Source organism: Teleopsis dalmanni, chromosome 2, assembly GCF_002237135.1.
Source record: "Teleopsis dalmanni isolate 2A chromosome 2, ASM223713v2, whole genome shotgun sequence".
In the NCBI taxonomy this organism is placed as follows: Eukaryota; Metazoa; Arthropoda; class Insecta; order Diptera; family Diopsidae; genus Teleopsis; species Teleopsis dalmanni.
Window position 1 is genome coordinate 112,124,779 of NC_051847.1, and position 26,103 is coordinate 112,150,881.

The window sequence follows — 26,103 nt, forward strand, 5'->3', positions numbered from 1 at the left end:
AATAAGCTAATCAGGTTAAGTGTCTTTTTGATAGAACCTCTCATATCAATTGCTGCTTCAGCCGTATATGAGCACACACTCCACAAAACTACCATTCTTTAATTCATTCAGCGATATATAACTCATAACTACGAGAATATGTGAAATTAAAAGTTTTACTTGAGGATGATCCATCCTCCTTTAACCACATCTATCTGCCTACAAGACAACAGTAATTTGGGCAAAACTATGTTGGGCGGTATTTCAATTATCTTTAAACTTTAAATAATACAGTTCAATTAAGGACTTTTATTAAATATTAATTTACAGTATTAATATAATATTATAATATAATATTAATATTGTAATAATAATGTAATAAATAATATGTAATAAAATACATATTTTACCATATCGATGTCAATTTAAATTGCTGTAGTAACATTCTTACTAAAAACGATCTAGTCAAATAAATGTAAATGAGAATTACTTTTATGTTAATACAAAAATTGACATTTATTAATTTAAGAGCGCTTAAATGGGACTTGTTGTATTCCATACAATATACTCAATCCATTTCACATATAAATGTATTTTTGTGTAAGTTCCAGAACCTTTACATCCAATGCCATGTGAAGTTATACCAATTAACATGAACATGCATTTATATTTTGGATGTTCGATGAATATCGGTGAACCAGAATCGCCTTGGCATGTATCACCTTTACCATTTCGTGATCCTACACATATCTCTGTGCTATTGTTAAAATCTTGATCTGAGTCATCACAGTTCGAACTGTCCAATGTTTTTAAATAAACTTTTAGTAAATGCGATGATTTCTTGCCAGCAAATTCAGTAGCTCCCCAACCGGCTGCCGTTAACTCTGAATATTGATCTTTTTCGTCATATGGGAGGCAGGCAGGCATTATATAAGAATTAAAATCTACTGAGCGATCCAGTTTAATTAACCCAATGTCATTTCCTTCTTCACTGTATAGGTAATGTGTAATAAAATTTATGACATTAAAATCTTGTGGACTAGCATCATCGGTACTAACATTGTAGTCAAGTTCACCCAGTCTTACTACATAAAGCTCTAACCTGAAAGGAAAGCAAATGCTTGAAAAGATTCAAAATAATATATATTCATTTATTAATACTTAGGTTCATCATAACAATGCGCTGCTGTAAGTACATAATTTCGACTGATAAGTGCACCCCCACATTGCCAATCTATCCCATTATTAGATTTGTTACCAATTAATGCCATGTGTGGAAATTCTTTTCCTGTTGCTTTTGTTCCATCAATAATAAATGGATGCAAGGTACAATATTTTTGATTTTCATCATTAAAAATGGAACATTCTATATAAGTAATGCAAATTTAAGTTATTTTTTAAATATTATAATACGAGTTTCTTTAATAATGATTATGTATAAATTTTCTAATATTTCGATTTGACTGATTTGATATTACCAATAATAAGCAAAAATTTCCTTTGCAACAATTGCTTTTTGAAAATTTTATCTGAACACTAAGCCTACAGGTGACATCTTACACAAGTATTAATTTCTCCAAAACTGCATCAGTATCGATTGAAGGAATGTCATTGTCCTATGTTGTCGCTAGGTGTAATAAAAGTGTTACATTTTCTTAAGACAGGTTCACATGCACATGAAAGAACCTATATTCCATAAAGAAAACCTGTGAGAGAAAATATAACTTGTCTCAGGAAGAACCTCTTTGCTAAACTAGCACCTACGATCCGATATTATAATGGGATAGTTTGTGATTATCTGGAGACCACATTGAGAGATGAGACGACTCACCGCAGGAATCTTGTGCAGTACAAATGGGTTGAAGCCAAGTTATATTCTTGAATCGTCGTCCATCATGTGATTGTGGATCAAGTGAGTCAGCCACGACTTTTCGATTCAGCAAGGATGGTCGTGATTGTATGCTCAGAAAATGCCACCTAATAGTTAGTAAAGTACTAATCAACCCAATAAGAATCCAGAAGTCGAGTAGCTGTAGCAAAATCAAATACAAGGTTTTTAAATTTAAAGCACAACATATAAAACAAAATTTTTCATGTTTTATCTCTAAAAAGCTCTTTGCTCTTATTGATGTCCAACATTGCTAAAACAAAAAAAAACTGCTATTAATGCAATCTGCGTGGAAACCTTAGGAAGAGCGTCAAATAATAACAAAGACGACTTTATATCACCTGGATAATGATAGAAAACCATACACATTCCAAAAACTAAATAAATGCCATGAAAAAGCCTAATGATCGAAAGGGAGCGGAAACGGAATAAGAAAGAATTCTCGAACAATATGGCAAACGAAACGGAAAATGCAGCGGTATCAAATAATATGAAGAGTATCTTTGATGTAATAAAAAAATTAGCAGAGGAGGGCGTTAGAAGAACTCTCCATGTCAGAACCTTTTGGGTGAGCTATTGATAACCGTAAATGATAAGCTAACTGATGCCGTCAACACTTTGTTCAAGTATTGAACTTAGAATGCGAAGGAATTGTGATAACGCACAATGATAAAGTAAATGAGTTACAGATTGGAGTTGATCCTTAGTCAAAAAGAGAAATAACCAATGCAATAAAATCGCTGAAGAACGAAAAAGCTGCAGGTTCTGATAATATCTCGGCCGAAGCGCTAAAAGCTCCTAATAAGCTAAAAGCTAATAAGCTATTCTTATTTTTCATTGCAGCGATTGCATTTCAGTGACTGTCCATTTTATGACACCAAAACTATGTGAAAGAACAGGAACTGTATATGTATTTATGGCTTTGATAAGGTTTTTGCCATTTAGATTCGCTTTGCATATTTTGTGTAATCGTGATGTGAATTCCCTTGTTAGATTATTCTTAACCGTTTTTTTGTCAATGCGCCTATTCTGGACCATACCTAGGCATTTATAGACATTTCTTTCTTCCATTTGTTCTATGTTTTCAACCTATTAATTTGTATTCTTTTGCACTTTTCTAGACCAAATTTCATGGCGATGTCCTTGCTAAACATTGATACGATTTGTATTAGGTAGTCTTAGCTTTGTTTTGTAGAGGCGTACATTTTCAGGTCATCCATATACAAAAGGTGATTCAGTATTTCTTTGTTAGAACCGGCTTTTATTTTGTAGCTATATTTACTGATGTTCAGGAGATTACTAAGTGGATTAAGTGCAATGCAGAACCAAAGAGCAGATAGGGAGTCACCTTGAAAAATTCCGCATTTTATGTTAATGTTCGAAGTTTTATTATTCCTGTGTCCGTATAAATTTGAATACTTGTTCGCCATTGTTTCATATTATAGGTTATGAGTTCAATTATATTTGACTTAAACTTATATATCTTCAAAACTTCTATAAGCCAACTGTGTGGCACACTGTTAATATAGGTAGTCATATATTGGTAGCTACATTGGTAGTCAATATAGCATGCATTCAAATTTCTGGACTGGCTATATGTCTGTTCTGGTATGGTTTGATCAATAGTCAGTTGTCCATTACACCCTTTAGCATATTTACTGCATCCTATTTGTTCTTCACGGATAATATTATTTTGCGTCAAATATTTGTTTATTAGGTTGTTGAGACAAGCTGTCATAATTTTGTAAATAGTAGGCAAACAGTTGATTTGTCATTTGAAGGGTTTCCTTTAAATCCCTTATCCTTTGGAATAAGGTATGTAATTCCATTAGTGAAGTCTTTAGGAAATCTCCTTGGATCTTGAATGCAATCGTTTAGAAGTTCAGTAAATTTTTGGTGCATCGCAGGAAATCTTTTGAACCAGAAGTTTTGTAATTTATCCATGGCTGGTGATTTGTGTGTTTTTAAGGTAACGTCTTTAACTTCTTCACATGTAATGTAGTTTACTGACATTTCCTCAAGTTGCTGGTATCTTCTTCTCTCTTCATTGATCCAGTTTGCTTCAATGTCATGGTTTACTTGATTGGACCATATAGACGACCATTAGCTTTCGGTATCTTCTTTGCTAGGATAAGTTTATTTTTCGGTGTTCGATGATGTTACCTTTCTGAGACCTCTGTAGAAGGTTTTCTCGTTTGCATTAAATTTCTTATTATTTTCGCGTCTTTTATTGGATAATTTATATTTTCTTTGCCTAGCTTTTTGCACTTTCAGTTTTTGTTTAATAGTATCTCTTGATACTTGACGCGCGCTGTTAAAGAGCGATATCGGCAAAAGAGAAGGGAAGAGAAACGTCTTTTCAGGCGAAAAAAGAAGGAAACAGAAATACGTGAGTACGAAGAGCTTGAGAAGCTGGGCAACAGGAATATGGCTCGAAAATTCTATCAAAAAATTAAAAGGCTGACAAATGGTTATAAACCAGGAGCTAATTCCTGCAAAGATGAAAACAGTAATCTGGTGATAGATGTCCAAAGCATGCTTAATATTTGGAGGGATCACTTCTCGAAACTACTAAATGGCGGTAGTAGCAATGTGTGTGTTCAAAATTAAAACAACTGAACCGTTTGAGTATTTGTAAATTACTGATTTTATTTAAAACAACGTTCTGTATTTATACAAAAATATCTTAAGATTAGTTTTACATCAAGGTTATTATTTTAATGGACTGTATTACATTTTGTTATTGTTTGTAAAAAAGGTTAAAAAAGGACGGAAGTCCCAACACTAGGGATTTTCCTCCTATTGTTTCTATAAATATATTTATTGTTATAATTAGATACGGATGCTCACATGTTACAATGCTTGCTATATTAATATAATGCATTTTTACCCTTGTACATTATTCTGGAAATTTAGGTGATAAGGTTTTAAGCGATAATAATAAACTAAAATAATATAATATATAAAATAATTAAATATTTATAAATTTATGTTCATGATTGAACATTCTGCCGGGGCCATAATGTTCATGATTGAACATTCTGCAGGGGCCATAATGTTTATGATTGAACATTCTGCCGGGGCCATAATGTTCATGATTGAACATACTGCCGGCGTCTAAGACTAAATATTTTGGTTTCTGAATGTAACTGCTACCGATTTCTTCTTCTTCACGTATAATATTATTCCAATAATGACAATTATTATCAGTCCTAATGATATGTGAGCTGAGGCGTGATGAAAATGTAGATTTTTTAATTCAGTCTTTTTTGTTTTTAGCTTAAGTATTTCATCTCTAATTTCCGTTAATTCTTTGGTGTTTTTTATTTCCCATGATTTCAGTGGCCTTATATATTTATTTTCTATGTTTTCTGTTAATTTTGTCATTAGTCTGTACATCTCTTTGTCGTCTGTTGACCAATGATCATTTGAGGCTATTAGCGTTGTTCCTTTTATTCTTGCTTTACAGCCTGTTTGCAGATTTAAAATCCCTTGTTTGGGTAACTGGAGAATTTCGTTTTTATTTGATGTGCATTGTAAATGAGCTGAGCTATTTTCGATTGTTTTGAATAACCATCTGTTGTTGCCATTTAATGTTATCTATATTGATGTGGAGGATACTTCGTCGTATTCGCATTTGTCCTCTTTTGTTGGTTTGATCGGCGCTATTTCACACGCTGAGTCATTAGCGTCCTGCCACGGCCAATTACCTTTGCAAATGTATTTGTTTGTACTTATTCTAATACATTTGTTAAAGGTTGTTTGAGTCATTAGGTGATAAGAGTCTATGTCGAAATTATATAATAATATCGTTTTTGATATCTTTGGTATTATCCTTGTATCACACTTCTTAATTGATAGTGGTATTACCTCGTACACTGATGATGGGTGTATTGATAATAGCGGAATTTTTGCACTTATTATTAATTTGGTACCAACGAATATCCCATTGGCTTCTAGTAGTTTGTATATGATTTGTAAATCAATTCCGCCTTTTTTTCCTGGTAGTTGCACGTTATTTGTTAGCCTGTGTTTTATTTGCATAATCGCGTTTTGTAACTGATGTGGTTTCAGTAAGGTAGGATTTATTTTGTTGTGGTTTATGTCTATCAATAGATTAATTATTTCTCGTTGTGTACGTGACGTTTCGTCGATCATTGATGAAAGTTGCTTTGTTACCATAAAGTAGTTTATTGATTCTCTATATACTAGGAATGTTTCATTTAATGCTTCATTTATGGCTTCAATTTTGTTTCTCATGAAGTCCATTTATGTCGTTAGTAGTTCGTTTTAATATGTTTACTGTGGCATCCACTACAGATGTTTGCTTCCGCGTTAATTGTACTAAATTATGTTAATTATCTAGCACTTTTTGCATATTGTCTTCGAGATCTCTCCTGTCTTTTTCATCCATTGTTCCGAATAAGATATGGAATAGTGACTCCATGAACTCTAGGGGAGTTCTTTTTCTTCTGACAGAGTTTTTGTCCATAAATAGTTTATTATTTTCTTCTAATTCTTCTATTTGTTTGACCATTGTATCTAGTATGCTATTACATTGATCTTTAAACTGTAATAATTTTGGACAAATTGGCTTTGTTACTTCTAGTACTGTATTTGCATGATTTATCATTTTAAAATAAGGTTTAATTTCGTAATATATTACCAAGTTCCATGTTGACGTCTGAGTGTTTGCTTCTCCTATTTCGTCCAAGAAAATTGATGTGTTATTGTTTAATGCTTGTATTGAAGATGTTGTAGTAGTTGATGATGCCTTTGCTAGTGGCAGTGTACACAACATGGCTAAATAGATTGTTGCTAAATTTATACAGGTATTTTGTCTCGTGCATTTTCTATTAGTTCTGCGTTTTGTTTCATTTTGATCATCTTTTATAAGTTGACATAATTTGTTAATTGGCCTTTTAATTTCCCCTTCTTTGGTTTTGAGAGTGGCAACCCTCACTTTTCCATCAGCTCCTTTATATATTTCTTTAACTTTCCCTAGCGGCCAATTTGTTGGTGATGAGTTTTCGTCTTTTATTACTATATCGCCTTCGGCTAAATTATTTTTTTCTATTTGCCATTTGTTTCTTTTTTGTAATGTTGTTAAATATTCATGTTTCCATCTGTTCCAGAAATCTTTTTTCATTTTTTGTAAGTGGTTCCAATGATCAAGTTTACTTGTTCTTTCGTCTGTAGTTGGTACTGGGTCGTCCAACATAGGACGTCCTATTAAGAAGTGAGCTGGAGTTAGTGCTTCTATACTTTCTACATCATTATTCATGGTACAAAGTGGTCGAGAGTTTAGCACTGCCTCTATTTGATGCAGAAGTGTCGTCATTTCCTCATAGGTTAATTTCGATTCTCCAATTATTCTTTTCAGGTGATGTTTCATTCATTTGACACCAGCTTCCCATATACCTCCGAAATGAGGACTAGCTGGAGGAATAAAGTGCCATTCAGTTTTGTCTGCTGCTAATATTGATGCTACTTCATTATTTTCTTTGATAGCTAATTCAAATTCTTTGTCTAGTTTGGTTGCTGCTCCAATAAATGTTGTACCATTGTCGGAGTACATATGCGCACTTTTTCCACGTCGTGCGAAAAATCTTTTTAATGCTGCTAAGAAGGCGTCAGATGTCAAGTCGGTGACTGCTTCTAAATGAATTGCTTTTGTAGTCATGCATATAAATATTGCTATGTATGCTTTATATGATTTTTGCCCACGACCTCTATAACATCTCATTTGTATCGGTCCAGCATAGTCTATTCCTGTATGCTCGAATGGGTAGTTTTGTGTTACTCTATATTTTGGCAGGTTTTCCATTATTTGCTTTGCGAAATTTTGTTTAAATCTAATGCATTTCACACAGTTACCGCATATTTTCTTAATTATTTTTTTAATACCTATTACCCAGTAGCGTCTTTTAATATATGCTTCCATTACCGAGTTTCCGCCATGAAGTGTTTTATAGTGTGCTTGTTCTGTAATTAATTCCGTGTATCTGTCTCTAACCAGAATGATTGGATGCTTCTGGTTTTCAGTTAGTTCGCTGTTAGTTAGTCTTCCTCCGACTCTTAAGATACCTTCTTCATCTGTAAATGGTGTTAATTGAATAATTCTACTTCCTCTGCTGATTTCTTTTCTTTCTTTAATTAATTTCAGTTCTGCTGAAAAGTGTTTTTGTTGATGATATTTAATTAATATAGTTCTAGCCTCTTGTAATTCTTTTTTTGATAAGTATTCTGCTTGATTTTTATTCCTTCTGAGTCGGTTTATGAAACTTAGTATATATGCTATGATTCGTTCCAACCTAGTTAGACTGGAGTTTGTTTCCATAAGTTGTTCTATTATTTCGTTATTTTGGCTTGTAACTGTTGTCAGTATTTTCACTTCTTCTATTTTTTCAGGTTTTGGCCGATCTTTTTCTTCTTTTGTTAGCCATGAGGGTCCGTTCCACCATAATGGATTATATTTTAATTTAGAAGGACATATTCCTCTGGAAGCTATATCTGCTGGATTTTCTTGTGACTTTACATGTTGCCATTTTGTTTTTGGTATCCATTTTTTTATATCTTCAACTCTTGTTCTTACAAATTTTTCTTTATTTTTAATATTTTTAATCCAGCATAGGGTAATCATTGAGTCACTCCAACAGTATATCGTGGCGTTATTATTCAATATTTGTGAAACTCGTCTCATTAATTTTGCAAGTAAATGCGAACCACATAGCTCTAATTTTGGAATTGTCTTTTTGTTTTTTATCGGCGATACTTTGCTTTTAGCTGTTAGTAATTTTAGAGATGAACCAATTTTTACGTATATGACAGCCGCGTATGCTGCTTCTGATGCGTCGCAGAATCCGTGAAATTCCCAAGTTTTTGAATTTGTAGTTCCTATCCATCTTGGTATTTTTATTTTATCTATTGTTGGAAATGTATAATCATAATTGAATAGTAGGCTATTCTTATTTGATTAACTGTATTTAACATTTTGTAAAAATATAGAAATAGATTAACTATTGACTTCCGATAAGAATAAAGTTAAATTGTAAAAACACAAATTAACAGTTGGCGACCAGGAAATGGATGCTCAGGCACTCGCGACAGTTCTAAGAGAGTTCTCATTAGCAAATCAAGAATTTTTTGAGAAAATATTAAACAAAAATGAAGAAGTATTGAGAAGCGTGATTAACGGGAAAAAATCCGATTCAACTCCAACCTTTCGACGGTTTGAGAAAAATGTTGAAAAGTGGTCGATATATATTCAGCAGATGCATCAACATTTTGTGGCACATCAAGTGAAAGACGATGTATTAAAACGCGCATGTTTCCTTTCGTGGATAGGTACAGAGACCTTTGAACTTATTCAAAAGTTATGTGACAATAATATAGAGAATAAGTCTTTTGGTGAACTACTAGCAAAATTGGATAATCATTTTGCGGAAAAACAGCATATATTAGCAGCACGTTTTAAATTTCATTTAATACGAATGAAAGCAAATCAATCATATGCTGAGTGGGTGGCAGAACTGCGTGGTGCGGCTAAAGAGTGCATGTTCCTATGTACTAGTGAAACTTGCCAGCAATCGTTTACAGATAATTGTATACGAGATATGGTTGTGATACACACACCACACGATAAAGTCCGTAGTGCCGCGTTGCAGAAAACAAACCCATCGCTAGAGGAAGTACTGCAGATAGCAGCAATATATGAAGCAACGGTTAAAACTTGTAACGAAATTAGAGGTGAAGATATCAGTCAAACAGTTAATGAAGTTAATCACAGTTCAAGTAAGAAAGTTAAACAGAATCGAAGTAATATTAAGTCCCGAAATTCAGTGAAGGGAGGACAATAGTGTCCAGCTTGTGGGAAAGCACATCAAAGAAATCAATGTTATCATTACAAGAACAAAACAAAGTGTCGGTTATGTACAAAGCAAGGTCATATTGCTGCAGTTTGTCAATCAGCAGTGACAGGTATTCAGCAGAATTCTAATTTTAAGGTTCGAAGACAGGAACAAAATAGAGCAAGAGATGTATATTCTATGAGTGATGTTTCATTTGAGTCAATTAATGCGAATGAAACAACGGAAGTTAAATCAGTTGATTCGCAACTTAGTTCATCTAAAATTTTCGTTGACCTCAATATAAATAACGAAATTTTAACATTTCAAGTAGATACTGGTGCAACATGTTCCTTAATTGGTTTGGCGGCATATAAACAACTGGGTAGACCTAGTTGTGGGCCTACGAATAAAGTTCTGAGAGCGTATGGAGGAGCTGTTATTTTTCTTAAGGGTTCTCTCAGAGTAAATGTCAAGTATGGAAATATTACTCGAAGCCTTGAGATACTTGTAGTTAACGATGAATATGTTACTAACATACTGGGATTGGATTTGTTTACAGTATTAAATTTCAAACTGCAGTTACCTGTTATTGAATGTTATGCAAATAATCCTTGTGACAGTCAACAAAGTTTAACCGCATCTCTACATGAACTCAGATGTCAACATACTAACATTTTTTCTTCGAAATTGGGGCGTTGTACGTTGTTCAAAGCTGAAATCAGATTGAAGTCAGATGCTAAGCCTAAATTCTTTAAACCATACAACCTGCCGTTTGCGAAAAGAGAAGACGTTCGCATCGAAATTGATCGGTTGGTAAATATTGGAGTTTTGAAAGCTATCAGAAGCAGCGTCTGGGCCGCTCCTATAGTTGTAGTGTCAAAGCCAAATGGAAAATTACGTATTTGTGCAGATTTCAGAATTGGTGTGAACTCGCAAATTGAGATTGACAGGTATCCAATTCCTAGAGTTGAGGAACTTTTTTATAAACTTCAAGGAGGACAATTTTTCACAAAAATTGATCTTAGTGAAGCGTACTTGCAAGTAGAATTGTCCGACGCAACAAAAGAACTTCTAGTCATTAATACGCCATTTGGTTTGTTCCAGTTTCAACGATTGCCATTCGGTATTGCCAGTGCTCCTGGCATATTTCAACGTCTTATGGAAGAAGTAACCGCTGGAATACCGAATTGTGCAGTCTATTTAGATGATATAATCGTAACAGGTCGAAATAATAAAGAACATTTGAATAATGTTTTCAAAATTTTTCAACGTTTGGAAGAATACGGCCTGACATGTAAAAGCGAAAAATGTAGTTTTGCGCAAGAGCAGGTAGATTATGTTGGACACGTAATCAATGTGAATGGATTAATGCCCACAGGAAAACGTGTAGAGGCAATCAAATTAATGCCGCGTCCTCGTAATATTCAAGAAGTTGAAGCTTTCATTGGAAAAGTTAATTATTATAACAAATTCATTAAACAGTTTTCCATATTAGCTGCTCCTTTAAATGAACTAAGGAAAAAGAATGCTGTGTTTAAATGGACAGCATATCATGAAGATGCTTTTCAAGCATTGAAGAATGCTATGATCAAAGCTACGGAACTCGTTCATTATGATGATAAGAAGCCTATAGTGTTAGCAGTAGATGCTTCTAAGTATGGAATCGGTGCAGTAATTTCACATCGTTATGCTGATGGTTCAGAGAAGCCAATCGCGTATGCTTCAAAAAAAATTAAACAGCAGCCAAGAACGCTATTCTCAAATCGAAAAAGAGGCATTAGCAATAATTTATGGAGTGACCAAGTTTCATCAATATCTTTATGGAAGACGTTTTGAATTAATAACTGATCATCAAGCGTTGACAACACTGTTTAATCCGAATAGAAAGTTGCCAGTGATGGCGTTGCATCGTTTACAGCGTTGGGCTATTGTACTTCAAGCATATGAATACATTATACGGTTCAAAAGTTCATCTCAGAATGCTAACGCTGATGCTCTTTCCAGATTGCCGTGTGGGGATGACATACAATTTGATAGAAAGGAAGTTGTGATGTTAGATGATGTCGATACTGTTTATCAAAATGCTGTGGATTATCTTCCAGTAAATGCAACATTAGTAAAGGATATGACTGCTAATGACAACACTCTTCAACGTGTCAGCAGATATGTACAAGATGGCTGGCCTGAACAATTGCCGAAATCTGAAGGTAGTATCAAACCGTACTTTAATCGCAGATTTTGCTTATCATTTCAGAATGGAGTGTTACTTCTTCAGGCTGAATATACTAGAGTGGTGCTACCGAAAGCACTGCAATCTCAAGTATTAAATTTGTTACACGAGGGTCATTGGGGTAAAGGTCGTATGAAACAGATGGCAAGACGATATGTGTGGTTTCCTCTTATTGATAAAGCCATAGAACGTATTCATGATGATTGTTCATCTTGTCAACAAGGTGCAAGTCAACCAAAGCGAGAATTTTCTGCATGGCCAGAACCTAGTAGGCCGTGGGAAAGAGTTCATTTGGATTTCGCGGGTCCATTCTTTAAACGTATGTGGCTCATAGTTATGGATGCATATTCAAAATTTCCATATATTGTGGAACTATCAACAATAACAGCTGTAACAACAGTTGGAGCTCTACAAAAAATTTTTCTATCGAAGGTCTTCCGTGCACTATCGTGACAGACAACGGAACACAATTCACGTCCAGTGAATTTCAAAAGTTTTGTGAAATGAACACAATTCAGTACCTCACGTCTGCTCCTTTTCATCCGGCTTCGAATGGGTTAGCGGAAAGACATGTGAGAATTTTTAAGGAAGCAGTAACAAAAATTATGAAAGAGGAACAACATATTGACAAAGCGTTGTATAAATATCTTACAACGTATAGAACTACTCCAAACTTAGCAACTGATAAATCGCCAGCAGAGTTGTTACATGGGCGGCAACCAAGAACCATTTTATCGGCGTTGTTCCCGAAAGTTATGGAGACTATGAAAACTCAAAATAGAAGTAAATTCGGAGATGGAGAGAAAGTGTTAGCTCGTAATTATTCGGGATCGCATAAATGGATCAGAGGCGTGATACAGAAATTGCTGGGAAATAAAATGTATTTTATTCAAACTGAAAATGGTAACATAAAACGACATCAAAATCAAATACGTCGAAATGTATCGTCATCGCATTCAAATCAGCTTAGGGCAGATAATATTGATATTGATTTAGATTTCGGTATTCGGACACCACCGGTTGAGGAAACAACAATTACTACTGGATCCGACCCGGAACATAGTCAAACAGAGAAAGACGACAAAATGGGGACCGATGAAACAATAATCACTACTGGATCTGACTTGAAACAAAATCAAAGAGAGAAAGACGACAAAGCGGAGTCCGACGACAGATATGGGTCCACACACACTGATCAGTTGCCAGTTCAATTAAGACGGTCGGTTAGAAGGAAAAGACAACCTGTTCGTTTTAATCTTGAATAAACAAAATTCAATGTCATGTTAAACATTACTTTAGTGGTTTCAAAAATTAGGTCCAAGAGAATGTTGGAAATGTATAATCATAATTGAATAGTAGGCTATTCTTATTTGATTAACTGTATTTAACATTTTGTAAAAATATAGAAATAGATTAACTTTTGACTTACGATAAGAATAAAGTTAAATTGTAAAAACACAAATTAACATCTATGTTTTGCATATTTTTTTTATATTTATCATATTCTTTTTGTAAATCATCATTGAGCTCATCATCCCAGTCAAATTTATTTAGCCATATTTTTTGCATATATATTTTAGCTGTGACTGTTACTGGTGTCAGCCAGCCTAATGGATCGAAAATATGCGCTGTGTTTGAAAGTATCATTCTTTTCGTCCATTTATTTATATTTTCCATTTTTATAATAAAGTGGAAGTTATCTTTTATTGGATTCCATATAAGTCCTAAGGTTTTTACTGATTCATCTTCATGTATATTGAGTATTTTTATCTCGTTGTCATCTGGTAGTTCTTCCAGTATAGATTCATGATTTGACATCCATTTCCTGAGCTGGAATCCTCTAAGACTTAAAGTTTTATTAATTTTATTTATTTTATGCCTGCATTCTGATATTGAATTAGCTCCTGTCATTAAGTCATCCATGTAGAATTCTTTTTTTATGCTATTTCTTATATCTTTATTTTCTTCTGATTCATCAGCAATTTGATGTAATGTTCGTACTGCTAGAAAAGGTGCAGCTGCGGTTCCATATGTAACTGTTGTTAATCTATATTCCATAATTTTTTCCCTTGCATTTTCTCTCCATAAAATTCTTTGATAATCTTGGTCTTCTCGTGCAATTTTTATTTGCCTGAACATTTTTTCTACATCGGCTGAAGCGACGAATTTCCATAATCGCCATTTCATTAATATATCAAATATATCCTGCTGTAATCTTGGCCCCGTCATCATTATGTCGTTCAAGCTTTTTCCATTTGTCGATTTTGCTGATGCATCGAATACTACTCTTAGTTTTGTAGTGCGACTTGATTCTGTTATCACTGCTTGATGCGGTAGGTAATATTTTCCTATTGTATTATCTTTTACTTTTTCCATATGTCCTTTCTGCTCATATTCTTCCATGAATTTTATGTATTCAGTTCTTTTCTCATTACTCATTTTTTTCTCTTGGTTTAGGAATCTTGCCATTGCTTGATTTCTAGATTCACCTAGTGTGGCATCTTTTTTTAATGGAAGTTTCACTATAAATTTTTTGTCGCCGTCTATTTTAGTGGTGTCATCATAAAATTGCATACATATTTCATCTTCTGCTGTTTTTTCATTGATTGTGTCATTGATCTGCTTCTTCTAGTTCCCAAAACTTTTCTATGTTTTTTGTTGTAATTGTTATTTTACTTCTTTTTGCTGGTTTCTTTAATATTTTGCCTGATATTATCCATCCAAATATTGTTTCTTGGGCGATAATTCCATTAATTTTCTTGAACCCTTTCTTTATTATTTTCGGGATAATGTCACTGCCTATTATTAAGTCGATTTGTTTTGTTTTCATGAATTCAGGATCTGCTAAGTTGTAGCTTTTCCACTGATTCTTATTGTAGTCTATTGTCTTTTCTGGCAATGGTCTAATTAGCTTGTTCATGACTATAAACTCTTCTTTCATATTTATATTATTAATTTTAGATTTTATTTCCATTATGACCTTTGAATTTGCTTGCCCTACTGAAGTTTCAGCAAGCCCAGTTAATTTAATATCGGTTTTTACTTTTTGTAAACCTAAGATATGAACAGCTTCTTCTGATATCATTGATGCTTGGGATCCTTGGTCTATAAGCGCATGTAGTTCTTTATATTCTCCTCTAATTGTTTTCCCTGTAACTATTGCTGTTGGTAGTAATACTAATTCGCTTTCATTTTTTTTTGTTACTGCGATCACCTTAGTTTTTGTTAATTTATCCTTTTTTTCTTGTTGATGCTCATTATGTAGCAAGGTATGATGATCTCTACTATTACATATCTTACATGTGTACTTTGATATGCATTTGTCTTGATTTTTATGGCTCAGGCAAATTTTACATGTGTCGTTAGCGTTTAGAAATGCTCTTTTATTGCTGATAGGCAATGAACTAAATGATGAGCAGCTGTATATTTTGTGCCCCTGTTTTCTACAAAATGAACAGCTAAAGTTTATAGATGTATTTATTTGCTGATTTACTGGTAATCGTCTTTCAATATTTGATATTGCTGAAAATTTTCTGCATTCGTTTGTTGTATGTCCCGCCTTATTACAGTACGCACATATTTTCTTCGGATAATTCATCTTTCTATCGTCTGTTTCTAAAAATTTTTGTACCTCATCTAAGCTTTGTATTTCAGTTGGATTTTTGGCACCTAACTCGTACATCCTTAAGCTTTCTTTGTCCAGCTTTCTTAATATTATTCGTGCTATTAAAGGTTCTGCATTATTAAGGTCGATACCCATTCCTTTTATTGTATTAATGCATTCGTTTGTTGTGTCTGTTAGCTGCCTTATACTTTTAGCATCCCCTACTATTGTAGATGGTTGGTCGAGTAATTGATCTACCTGTGTTCTAAATAACCACCTTCTGTTATTGTATCTTTTTTGTAGCATTTCCCAGGCTGTTTTATAATTAGCCTCAGATACATTCATATGCTGGATTAATCTGCCAGCTTCACCTTTTACTACTGCCTTTAATCTATACATTTTTTCGGAATCTGGTATATCTCTTATATGTATAGCTTCATGAAACAAATTAGAAAATGTGTTCCACTCCTTTACATCTCCGTAGAACGTCGGCATCTTGAATGGTTCTAGCTTTACCGGCTCCAATTCATTTTTTACCACTAGTTCTGCTTTTTTTTTACTTTCATTTAGTTGATAAAGTATAATGTTTAGTTGGGTATTGATCTGTTTATATGTTGTTCTGCCATTTTTACTTATTTCCAGTGTGTCATTATATATAATCTCTATATTTTTTTGTTGTTTTTTTAATTCTTGTATTCGCCAATCTGGTACTTGAAGTTCGTTGTTGTAATGAATTTCTAACATTGCATCTAAATCTTCTTGCAAGTCTTCAATCAGCCTCATTAACCTGGTTTCTAATTTACTGATTTTTTGAACCTCTTTTTTAGTGTCAACTATAGTTATATCATTGTCTTCTGATATTTTATCCGCTTCACTTTCTTCTTTGTTGACTTTTTCCGTTGTTTTAGTGGTATTATCGGTTTCTAACATCTTTTTATAATATTTTTGGATTGTATCGAACCAACATTCTTTAAAGTACTCATCTGTTTCTGAGCCTTCTTTTAATAGTTCTTCGTGGTTTACCTGAAATTTTTTCCAGTTCTTTTCCACTTTTTCTATTTTATCGGCTGTCTTACGTAGTCCCTTTTCTTTAATTTTTCCTACTGCAGTTATTATTTCTTCTCCTAGCTTTTTTTGCGCTTCATAAAGCTTTAGTTTTTGTGCCATATTTGTTGTGTTTTTTTTTTTATATAAAATCTTCTTTTTCGAGTATTTTAATTTTTTTAAATCCTCTTCTGAGGTGGATAGCTGCCGCTGTCTATTGGCTGCCACTGTCTCTTAGCTGCCGTCGTGTCGTAGCTGCCGCTGTCTTTTTGGCTGCCGCTGTCTCTTAGCTGCCGTCGTGTCGTAGCTGCCGCTTTCTATTAGTAAAAGGTCACTGCCGCTGTTACTCCCGTTGGATTGAGCCTATTTCTACCTAATATTACAATTTTTTAAATCCTATTGTTGTCTATAGCGATTAACGCCTCCGACCCTGATCAGAATGCGTTAGTAAAACGCCGCTCCGACCTTACAATTTCTCTAACTAAATGTATATATTTTTTTTTCTCTGCCGCTGCCCTTCAATGATGCACGGCTTCCTTCGCTGCAGCACTTCGGCCACTAAGCGCTGTTTATGGTATCGGGAGGATACCAAACAAACAAATCTTCTGTCTGCTTTTTTTGTTTTTGTTGAAATATTTCTTCTTCTTGAAGGAATATTTCGCACCAATATAAAGTTTTGGTGATTTTTTTTTTAATATCCTTAGGTCTCTTACCACTGGTGAGGGAAAACGCTAAGGCTCGAAGGACCAAATGTTCAGAATTAAAACAACTGAACCGTTTGAGTATTTGTAAATTACTGATTTTATTTAAAACAACGTTCTGTATTTATACAAAAATATCTTAAGATTAGTTTTACATCAAGGTTATTATTTTAATGGACTGTATTACATTTTGTTATTGTTTGTAAAAAAGGTTAAAAAAGGACGGAAGTCCCAACACTAGGGATTTTCCTCCTATTGTTTCTATAAATATATTTATTGTTATAATTAGATACGGATGCTCACATGTTACAATGCTTGCTATATTAATATAATGCATTTTTACCCTTGTACATTATTCTGGAAATTTAGGTGATAAGGTTTTAAGCGATAATAATAAACTAAAATAATATAATATATAAAATAATTAAATATTTATAAATTTATGTTCATGATTGAACAGTGTGAAAACGAAGATGATCCCGAATTTTCAATCGTTGACGATGAAATAATCGTCCCGCTTCCCGATCATAATGAAGTTAAAATAGCTATAACGCGGCTCAAAAACAACAAAGTTGCAGGCGCCGATGGTTTACCGGCTGAGCTGTTTAAAGTTGGTGGCGAATAGCTATCAAAATGCATGCTACAGCTAATTCGCAACATTTGGTCGGATGAATGCATGCCCAACGATTGGAATTTAAGTGTGCTTTGCCCAATCCACAAAAAAGGTGATCCTGCAAACTGCGCAAACTACCGCGGGATCAGTCTTTTAAATATCGCATATAAGGTTCTGTCAAACGTACTATGTGAAAGATTGAAGCCAATCGTCAACCAACTGATTGGACCTTATCAGTGTGGCTTCAGTCCTGGCAAATCCACTCTAGACCAGATATTCACAGTGCGTCAAATCCTGGAGAAGACTCAAGAAAAACAAATCGACACACACCACCTATTTGTCGACTTCAAAGCTGCTTTTGACACTACGACTAGAAGCACACTCTATACCGCTATGTCTGAATTTGGTATCTCAGCAAAACTTATACGGCTATGTAAAATGATGTTGAGCAACACCACCAGCTCCGTTAGAATTGGAAAGAACCTCTCCGAGCCGTTTGATACCAAACGAGGCTTCAGACAGGGTGACTACTTGTCGTGTGACTACTTTAACCTAATGTTGGAAACGATAATTCGAGCAGCAGATTTAAACCGTACTGGCACAATATTCTACAAAAGTGTAAAGCTGCTTGCGTATGCCGACGATATTGATATCATTGGTCGTCAGTGCGGCATTTTCCAACTTAGAAAAACAAGCAAAGCAAATGGGTCTTGTAGTAAATGAGGACAAAACAAAGTACTTTCTGTCAACAAACAAATCTTCTGAGCGTCTTGGGACCTACGTCACTGTTGACAATAATAAGTTCGAAGTTGTGAAAGACTTTGCTTATTTAGGTACCAGCTTAAACACCAAAAATGACGACAGCCTAAAGATTCAACGAAGAATTACTCTTGCCAACAAATGTTACTTCGGGCTAAGTAAGCAATTGAGAAATAAAGCCCTCTCTCGACAAACGAAAATCACGCTCTACAAATCCCTTATCATGCCTGTCCTGCTGTATGGTGCAGAGCTTGGACAATTACCAACAGTGATGAGAAGGCGTGAGGAGCATTCGAGAGAAAAATTCTTCGGAAGATCTATGGTCCCTTACTGTATGAGCTATACCGCGACATTGACATAGTTGAGCGCATAAAAATTCAGCGGCTACGCTGGCTTGGACATGTCGTGCGAATGAAAGAAAGGTATTTGATTCGGTACCCGCAGGTGGAAAACGCGGTAGAGGACGTCCGCATCTTCGGTGGAAGGACCAGGTGACCAACGATTTGAGTGCGCTCGGTACTACCAACTGGCGTCAGAAAGCAACTAATCGGGCTGACTGGAGGAGGCTACTCGGCGCGGCCAAGGACGACACACGTCTGTAATAGCCAACTAAGTAAGTAAGTAAGTATCTCTTGATAATATTGCGTTTGAGTTATTACGTTCATATTTTGAGTGTCTATTGTGTTTTTGGTATATTTTTTGAATTTTATTTTTAAAAATTTTATTATTATTATTATTATTATTATTATTATTATTATTATTCAACTCAAAATCAGGGAATTAAATGTTTATTCAATTCGGTTCTGGTTTTGAATAATATTGAAAGTTTACGTTTTATCAGGAAATGAGCACTAATAATCCTATATGTGTTTATATAGATGTGAATACGGTTCCAATATAAATTTACAAATCGTTATAAATTTGTACTTGAATTTGAATTTTTGCGAAATCGTTTTTTTTCAACTTATAATTTTGTACATATAAAACTTTCAAATAAACCAGTAAAAGTGCAAACAGGATTTGAACGATATACTCAAATAGCTAAGCTTAAAACTTAGCCCACAGAAAAATACAAACAATAGTGACAAAATTCAAAAAGTAAACAACAATAACTATAACGACAGGATGTTTCTTGGGCTCGCAATGACGAAGAAAAAAGTTTTATTTTGACAGAATAGCTAAAGGGCGTCTTTTAGTCAAACCCACAAATAACAGAATTTCTACCAAATATTGAATCTCCTTCTATTATTGAAATTCCCCTTACATTGTATTTGGATGACGTCAAGTAAACTATCCGAACATTTGCAAATCCAAAAAAAACACCTGGATACGACAAAATTACGTGTAAAATGATACAACAATTGCCTGGTTCAGCAATATCCTTTCTTATAGTGTTATTTAACAGCATCCTCGCTTTTGGCTACTACCCGTAGCAATGGAAAGTTTCAGAAATAAAAATGATTCTAAAAACAGGAAAGGATTTAACTATGCCAAAGTTAAATCTTTAAGAAAATGCTGCTGTCATATATTATGCCAATAATAATTCAAAACTATGTAACCCCAAACCATCAATTAAGATTTCGAACAGGACATAACAGTATTGAGCAAGTTCACAGAATTGCTAAAGATATACATACTGCCTTTCAGTACAAAATATACTGTTTCGCCGTTTTCTTGGACGTAGCCCAAGCTTTTGATAAGGTTTGACACAAAGGTCTTATGTATAAAATAAAACATCACTTTCCTGAAAATATGCATAAGCTATTGTATTCATATATATCCTCTAGAAGATTTAGATTGAAATACAATATTTTCATTTCAAGAGAAATCGACGTCAAGGAAGCGTATTGGAGCCGTTCGTGCATATAATCTACACAGCTGATCTCCCACTGCTTTCAAGTCACGTAGTTGCTAATTTTGCGAATGACACTGCAATTCTCAGTTCTAACAGTGATCACATGAGGGCATCCCAAAGTCTCTCGACTCATTTAAGTCTATTGGAGAAGTTGCTAGCAAAATGGTGCATAAAAGTAAACGAAACGAAAAGTGTACATGTCACGTTTACTCTACGAAAAGAAACAGGTCCCTCTGTTAAGTTGAATAACATCATTATAGCTCAGTCACATAATTGGTATTCATCTTGATAGAAGGCTGACTTGGACTTAGCACATTGAAAGCAAAAAAACTTAAATAAAATTGAAATCACAGTAGCTTATTATTATAATAGAGTTTATTATAGTTTAGAGTTTTTATTAATAAAAACTCTAAGCTATGTCTGGAAAATAAAGTCCTGGTATACAATACAGTTGCAGACGTCATTAGAACATGCGGTCAAAAATATAAAGTGAAACTTCACCAGCATAGTAATCCAATGGCGCAACAGCTGCTTTCTGATACCACAATAACTAGACTAAAGCGAAAAAGCTTTATACAACTTTAACGTAATTTTACTAAAAAGTCTATCTTTTGCTATAAATTTTGATATAGTATATAATCCATTTCATTTTATTACAAAGCCTAAATTTCTTTTGCATTATGTTTAGCTTTTAAGACTTCATTACATAATTGTCAATTTCTAAAAATAAAATAATATAAAAAAAAGAATATATAGTATAAAATAATAAAAAGAAATTTGGTATAAGTTTCTCAAAGTCAAAATACCTTTCTCGAATACTTCCATATGTCCAGAAGATGTGAATTTGCTCTCAGTTTCTTTCGTTTCTTTAGGACAACAAACAATATAATTATCAGCATCGCAATATGGTAATATGTTAATAAGTTCACTTAAATTTGCAATAAACTGGCGACAGCTGCTGAGAGGCTTGCATTCCTTATTTTCACTTTCACACTTTTCTCTGGAAACTAAAAGTTTAAAAAAATATTAATAATAATGATAAAAACTACTTAATAATAATGCTATTTACAGGTGCTCGGTAATTTGAACAACTTTTAAGTGAATTTAATTTTGCGAAATTCTAACGTTACCGATTTATCGATTTATCGATTTATCGATTTACCGAGATATCAGATCTACGGCTCGCTTATATAACTTAGTTTTCTCAAAGGATTTTCTCACTTTTGGCATTTATTTACTCGAAGTGTTTATCAAAAGTGAGAAAAATCGTTCGAGAAAACGAAGTGAGAAGATTACATAAACGGGCCGCTGATTATTTTTTCGGAATTTTATAATATATCAACTGAATCTTATTATTTTGAAGCATAGCATAACACTCATAACACTTAAATTTAAATTAAAAAACAAGAAGGGTACTCATCTAAACTGATAAATGGTTTATAAACCTTATAAATGTATAAATTTATCTACTTTATTAAATTTTATTACATTTTGTATGAAAAATCATTTACACAAACTTAATAAATTTACACGAAAATTTTAAATTTATCTACACAGTTGTATCCGTTTATCGCAAACACAGATTGAAGAACTGTTGCCTGTTCTTTATAAATGTTTTTTATGTTGGACTTTTTGATCAATTTCGGCATTTTATTTCATTAAAATGAAAATAAAAATTTCAAGTAAGATTTGTGTTGATGTGTGAATCAGCTGTTTTGGTTTGAATTTAAATGTTTGTATTTATTTGCGCTGCACTAGACTTGGCCTTCCCTGTGGTACCTCATGTAGTGCGTGTCTACCAATACTTGAAGAAATGACACCAGAACACCTGATGTGTTTTTGAACAGGTCTGGCCAGAACTAGGTTTAAGTTTCTAGGGGCCCCTTTCTTCAACTCACTTAGCGATATCTCCAGTATCAGCATTAGCCAGATTCTTGCCTTTGTTAATGCCTCTGGTTGGTTCTAGTTTGACCCTCTATCTACTACCCACTATTACGAGGTTTTTGTGGATTCAAAACGGCTTTCATCCTTAGCTATTTGAGGAGGATTCGTCCCCTCTCCACCACAACTAACTAACTAACTAGTGTTCTTACCAGACTTTACACAAAGCTGTTCCATGAAAATCTGTGTAAAGAGCGGAATTTGGCACTTTATTTGTGTTACGCTCTCAGTTTGTACGTTACTTGTGTTTTACTTGAGTTTTACTACGAGTACCTCGTGGAAGAGACCTATTGTATAAAGCAATTGTTTGAAATAAAAACTATGTATTCAAAGAGGGTGAACGTAAAATGAAACGGAAGAACTCCAAACAACCTCATACTTTACTGATCAAATGAAGACCGAATGATTTCACATTAGAGAACTGCAACGAGTACTCCACTCCACTCCACAATGAGTACTCATTGTCCGTGTTTCATGTATATACATTCTGACTCATTATTTCGAAAGTAAGTGATATATGAGTCATTCATTAGTATTATGTCACAGTCGCGAAATAAAATTTGTCTGACATTTTTTATTTTATTACGTTGCACAGAACTGCAACGAGGCATACAAATTTATACAAATTTCTTACGAATGTCAAAACTGATCGAATCGGCAATCATTACCTTTATTCATTCTTAATGAGTGCACCAATTGATTCATACCATTCGACTATATGCTATGACTTATGTTACTTCTGTTATGTGCTATTCTACTAAGAAAATTGAAAATAGCACCGGCTATTTATAATATTATAATACAGTCAAACTTTCATCACTCGAACTTCTATAACTCGAATTTTCTATAACTCGAATTAAAAAGAGTATAACAGGGTTCTATAGAGTAAATTACATGCATATCTGCTTCCATAACTCGACCTTCTATAACTCAAATTTCTCTATAACTCGAATAAAAATATTGCCACGTACCAATAGGAATGTCCGTTTTGTTGTTAAGGGAAGCCATTTTTCCAAACCAAATGTTAAATTTTTCTTTCTTATGTTGTCGTTATGTTATGTTATGCCAGTCGCGGATATTTGTGCAAATGTATAAAATTGGCATTTCTTCTGCCGAATATGACCCCTAAATTGCAACAACTTGATCAGGGAGTAATTCAAAATTTAAAGTGTAACTAGTCTCTAACTTGAAGTCTCCATAAGTCGAACTTTTCATTGCAAATTGGTACGAGTTATGGAAGTTTGACTGTATTTTACTTCATTAAACTTCTGTGCTGTGTTTGATTTTAAAAATAATAAATAAGAAATAATTCTAGTTTCTTTCAAAAATAAAAAAAAAAAATAAAAGACTTCGAGTTAGAGAATAAGTCGAACCTTTTCTTTGTCAAATTGGACTTCAAGTTATAGAAGTTTGACTGTATATACTTAGCTATAATGACTACAACAACAATTACATATATGTAATAATAATTTCTTTCTATATGATTAGTCCTCATCGAAACCGCAGGTTTTAAGTAGTTGAAAGTAGTGTAGTATTTGTAATATTGGACTACTTTAGCTCACCCGTCTGGTCCTAAAATAACGTTGATAATTCGACCCACAATCGACTGCATGGTTGCCAAATTCTCATTTTGTATGACAACTAATCATTAAGCTTTGGATTGTTGGTCGGTGTTTGCCATCGAGTTCGATTTTGAAGTTCAGCTAAATATGCACGATGCCATCGATTCCAAAAGTAAGATTTAAAAGCTGTTATGCACTGCCACCGTTGAATACTCGAAACTTCTGACAGATCACTTTTGACATGAAACTACACAGCTTTAGTCGAAAAGTATACGACCAGCGCAATATATGATTTATTTGGGCTTTTACCACGAATTTTCAAATGGGTTGGAATAGGTTCAGCAAAGTCTACACCCATTGTATTAAATGATCTTGAGAATGATATTCGTTTCTTTGAAAGATCATCCATAATTTGAGAAAGTAGTTTTGGTTTATATAGAGTACAATGTAAACACTTATGTACCACTCGTGTTGGGCTCATCTTTCGGAAGAAGTAGTGGAAATCTCGCTTCGTATGTTATATTAGTATGACTTAATCTTTCTCCAACCCGCAATAAGGCGATAGGTTGTGTATAATCTATAAACGGCGTTAATGATTTCAAATAGCCTGTCAAAGGCCTTTGGCATTTGATCTGTCGGATTTGAGTTGAAAAACGATATTGTTGAATTACGCCAACAATGCGAAGCAATGCACTTCGAACTCCAGCTACGGCAACATTAGATGATATTCCTCGAGTAGCTAATTGAAGTATACGAGCTATAACTTGCTAACATTTATTGTAATTACTAAAACGGTTAAATTGTTGCAAAATGTATGACTGTTCTTCAGAACAGTCAAAGAACAAAGAAATGTTGATTTGCGGTTCACCTAAGGTAAATTCGTCATAATTTTGATTATAGCCTTCAAAGTCAGGCGGCCAATTTTAATAATCACAAAACAAAAATAATAACTCTTTAAACTATATTGACGTGATAACGAATCTGTGGAATTTTGTTTATTGGGAACATACCACCAGTTATGGTGCTTAGTGAAATATTTAATTTCAGAGACACGATTCCCGATAAATACAGTAAGTGTGGATGACTCTGATTTGATCCAGTGTAATGTGATCTGTGAATCAGTCCAGAAAACACATTTTGCAATCTATAAAGAAAAAGAATGTTGCTTCAACATAGTTGAAAGTAAAGGAGCTGCGCACAGCTCCATACATGTTAGTGTGCGTATTTTTCGAGAAGCAACTCGAAACCAACTCCGTCTGTATTGTGTAAATACACACAACAACCAACCGCATGCAAATATGCATCTGCAACTCTATGTAATTGTAATTGCTTTGGAAATACCAATAAAACGCAGAATTTTTATATATTATAAATTTTGAAGTTCTGCTGCTAAATTTTTCCAATGATGTAGAATATTGTCACTGACTTGGTCATCCCAGTTGTATTTCTCTTTCGATAAATGTTAAAACAAAATTTTTGCTTGAATGATTATGGGACTTACCAAATCAAATGGATCAAAAAGTGATGGATTTATTGATAATAATGTACGTTTTGAAATTATTGTGTGATCGTTCGGCTTGAATGTGCACACAAATACATATAAATCAGTCATATCATCGTCAAGCTTTAATTCACGAGAAGTGTTAAAATTTAGGTGTGGATGACTATAATGCCATTTAATGCATTATAATGCCATGACTATAATGATTTAAGATCTCAACTACTTCCTTTTGGATTTTTTGCAATGTAGGTAGGTCTTCGGCTCATAAACCAATATCGTCAACGTAAAAATCGTTTTTAATGACTGTTTTTCTAATATCGTAAGGTAGTGGAAATGATGCTATCTTAAATTTCCTTTAAATTTCCTAATAAATTCGGATTAGCTTTAAATGGAAGATAAACTATAATTCTACCATTTAGATCCTCAGCAATGAAATTTTTAAATTGAGATTTGCATTGCTCGTGCTCGAATGTTGGTTTGTACTTAATATGAATTTCTTCAAAATTCCAGAATTTTTCGATATTGTCATTTAGCTTTTTAAATTATCATCGATTTAATAACACGAATTTATTGATT

General features: G+C 33.8%; 1 protein-coding gene across 1 annotated transcript in view; it reads right to left on the reverse strand.

Moving 5' to 3' along the window:
• Positions 1–398: 398 nt before the first annotated feature.
• LOC119680799 (venom protease) overlaps positions 399–26,103 on the reverse strand; it is a 35,646-nt gene continuing 9,941 nt past the window's right edge. Inside the window, exons 2-4 of the mRNA XM_038093785.1 lie at positions 21,330–21,530; positions 1,141–1,345; positions 399–1,081 (exon numbers count right to left, since the gene is read on the reverse strand). Coding sequence (XP_037949713.1) covers positions 514–1,081; positions 1,141–1,345; positions 21,330–21,530 — 974 coding nt within the window. The 3' untranslated portion in view covers positions 399–513. The remainder of the gene's footprint in view (positions 1,082–1,140; positions 1,346–21,329; positions 21,531–26,103) is intronic.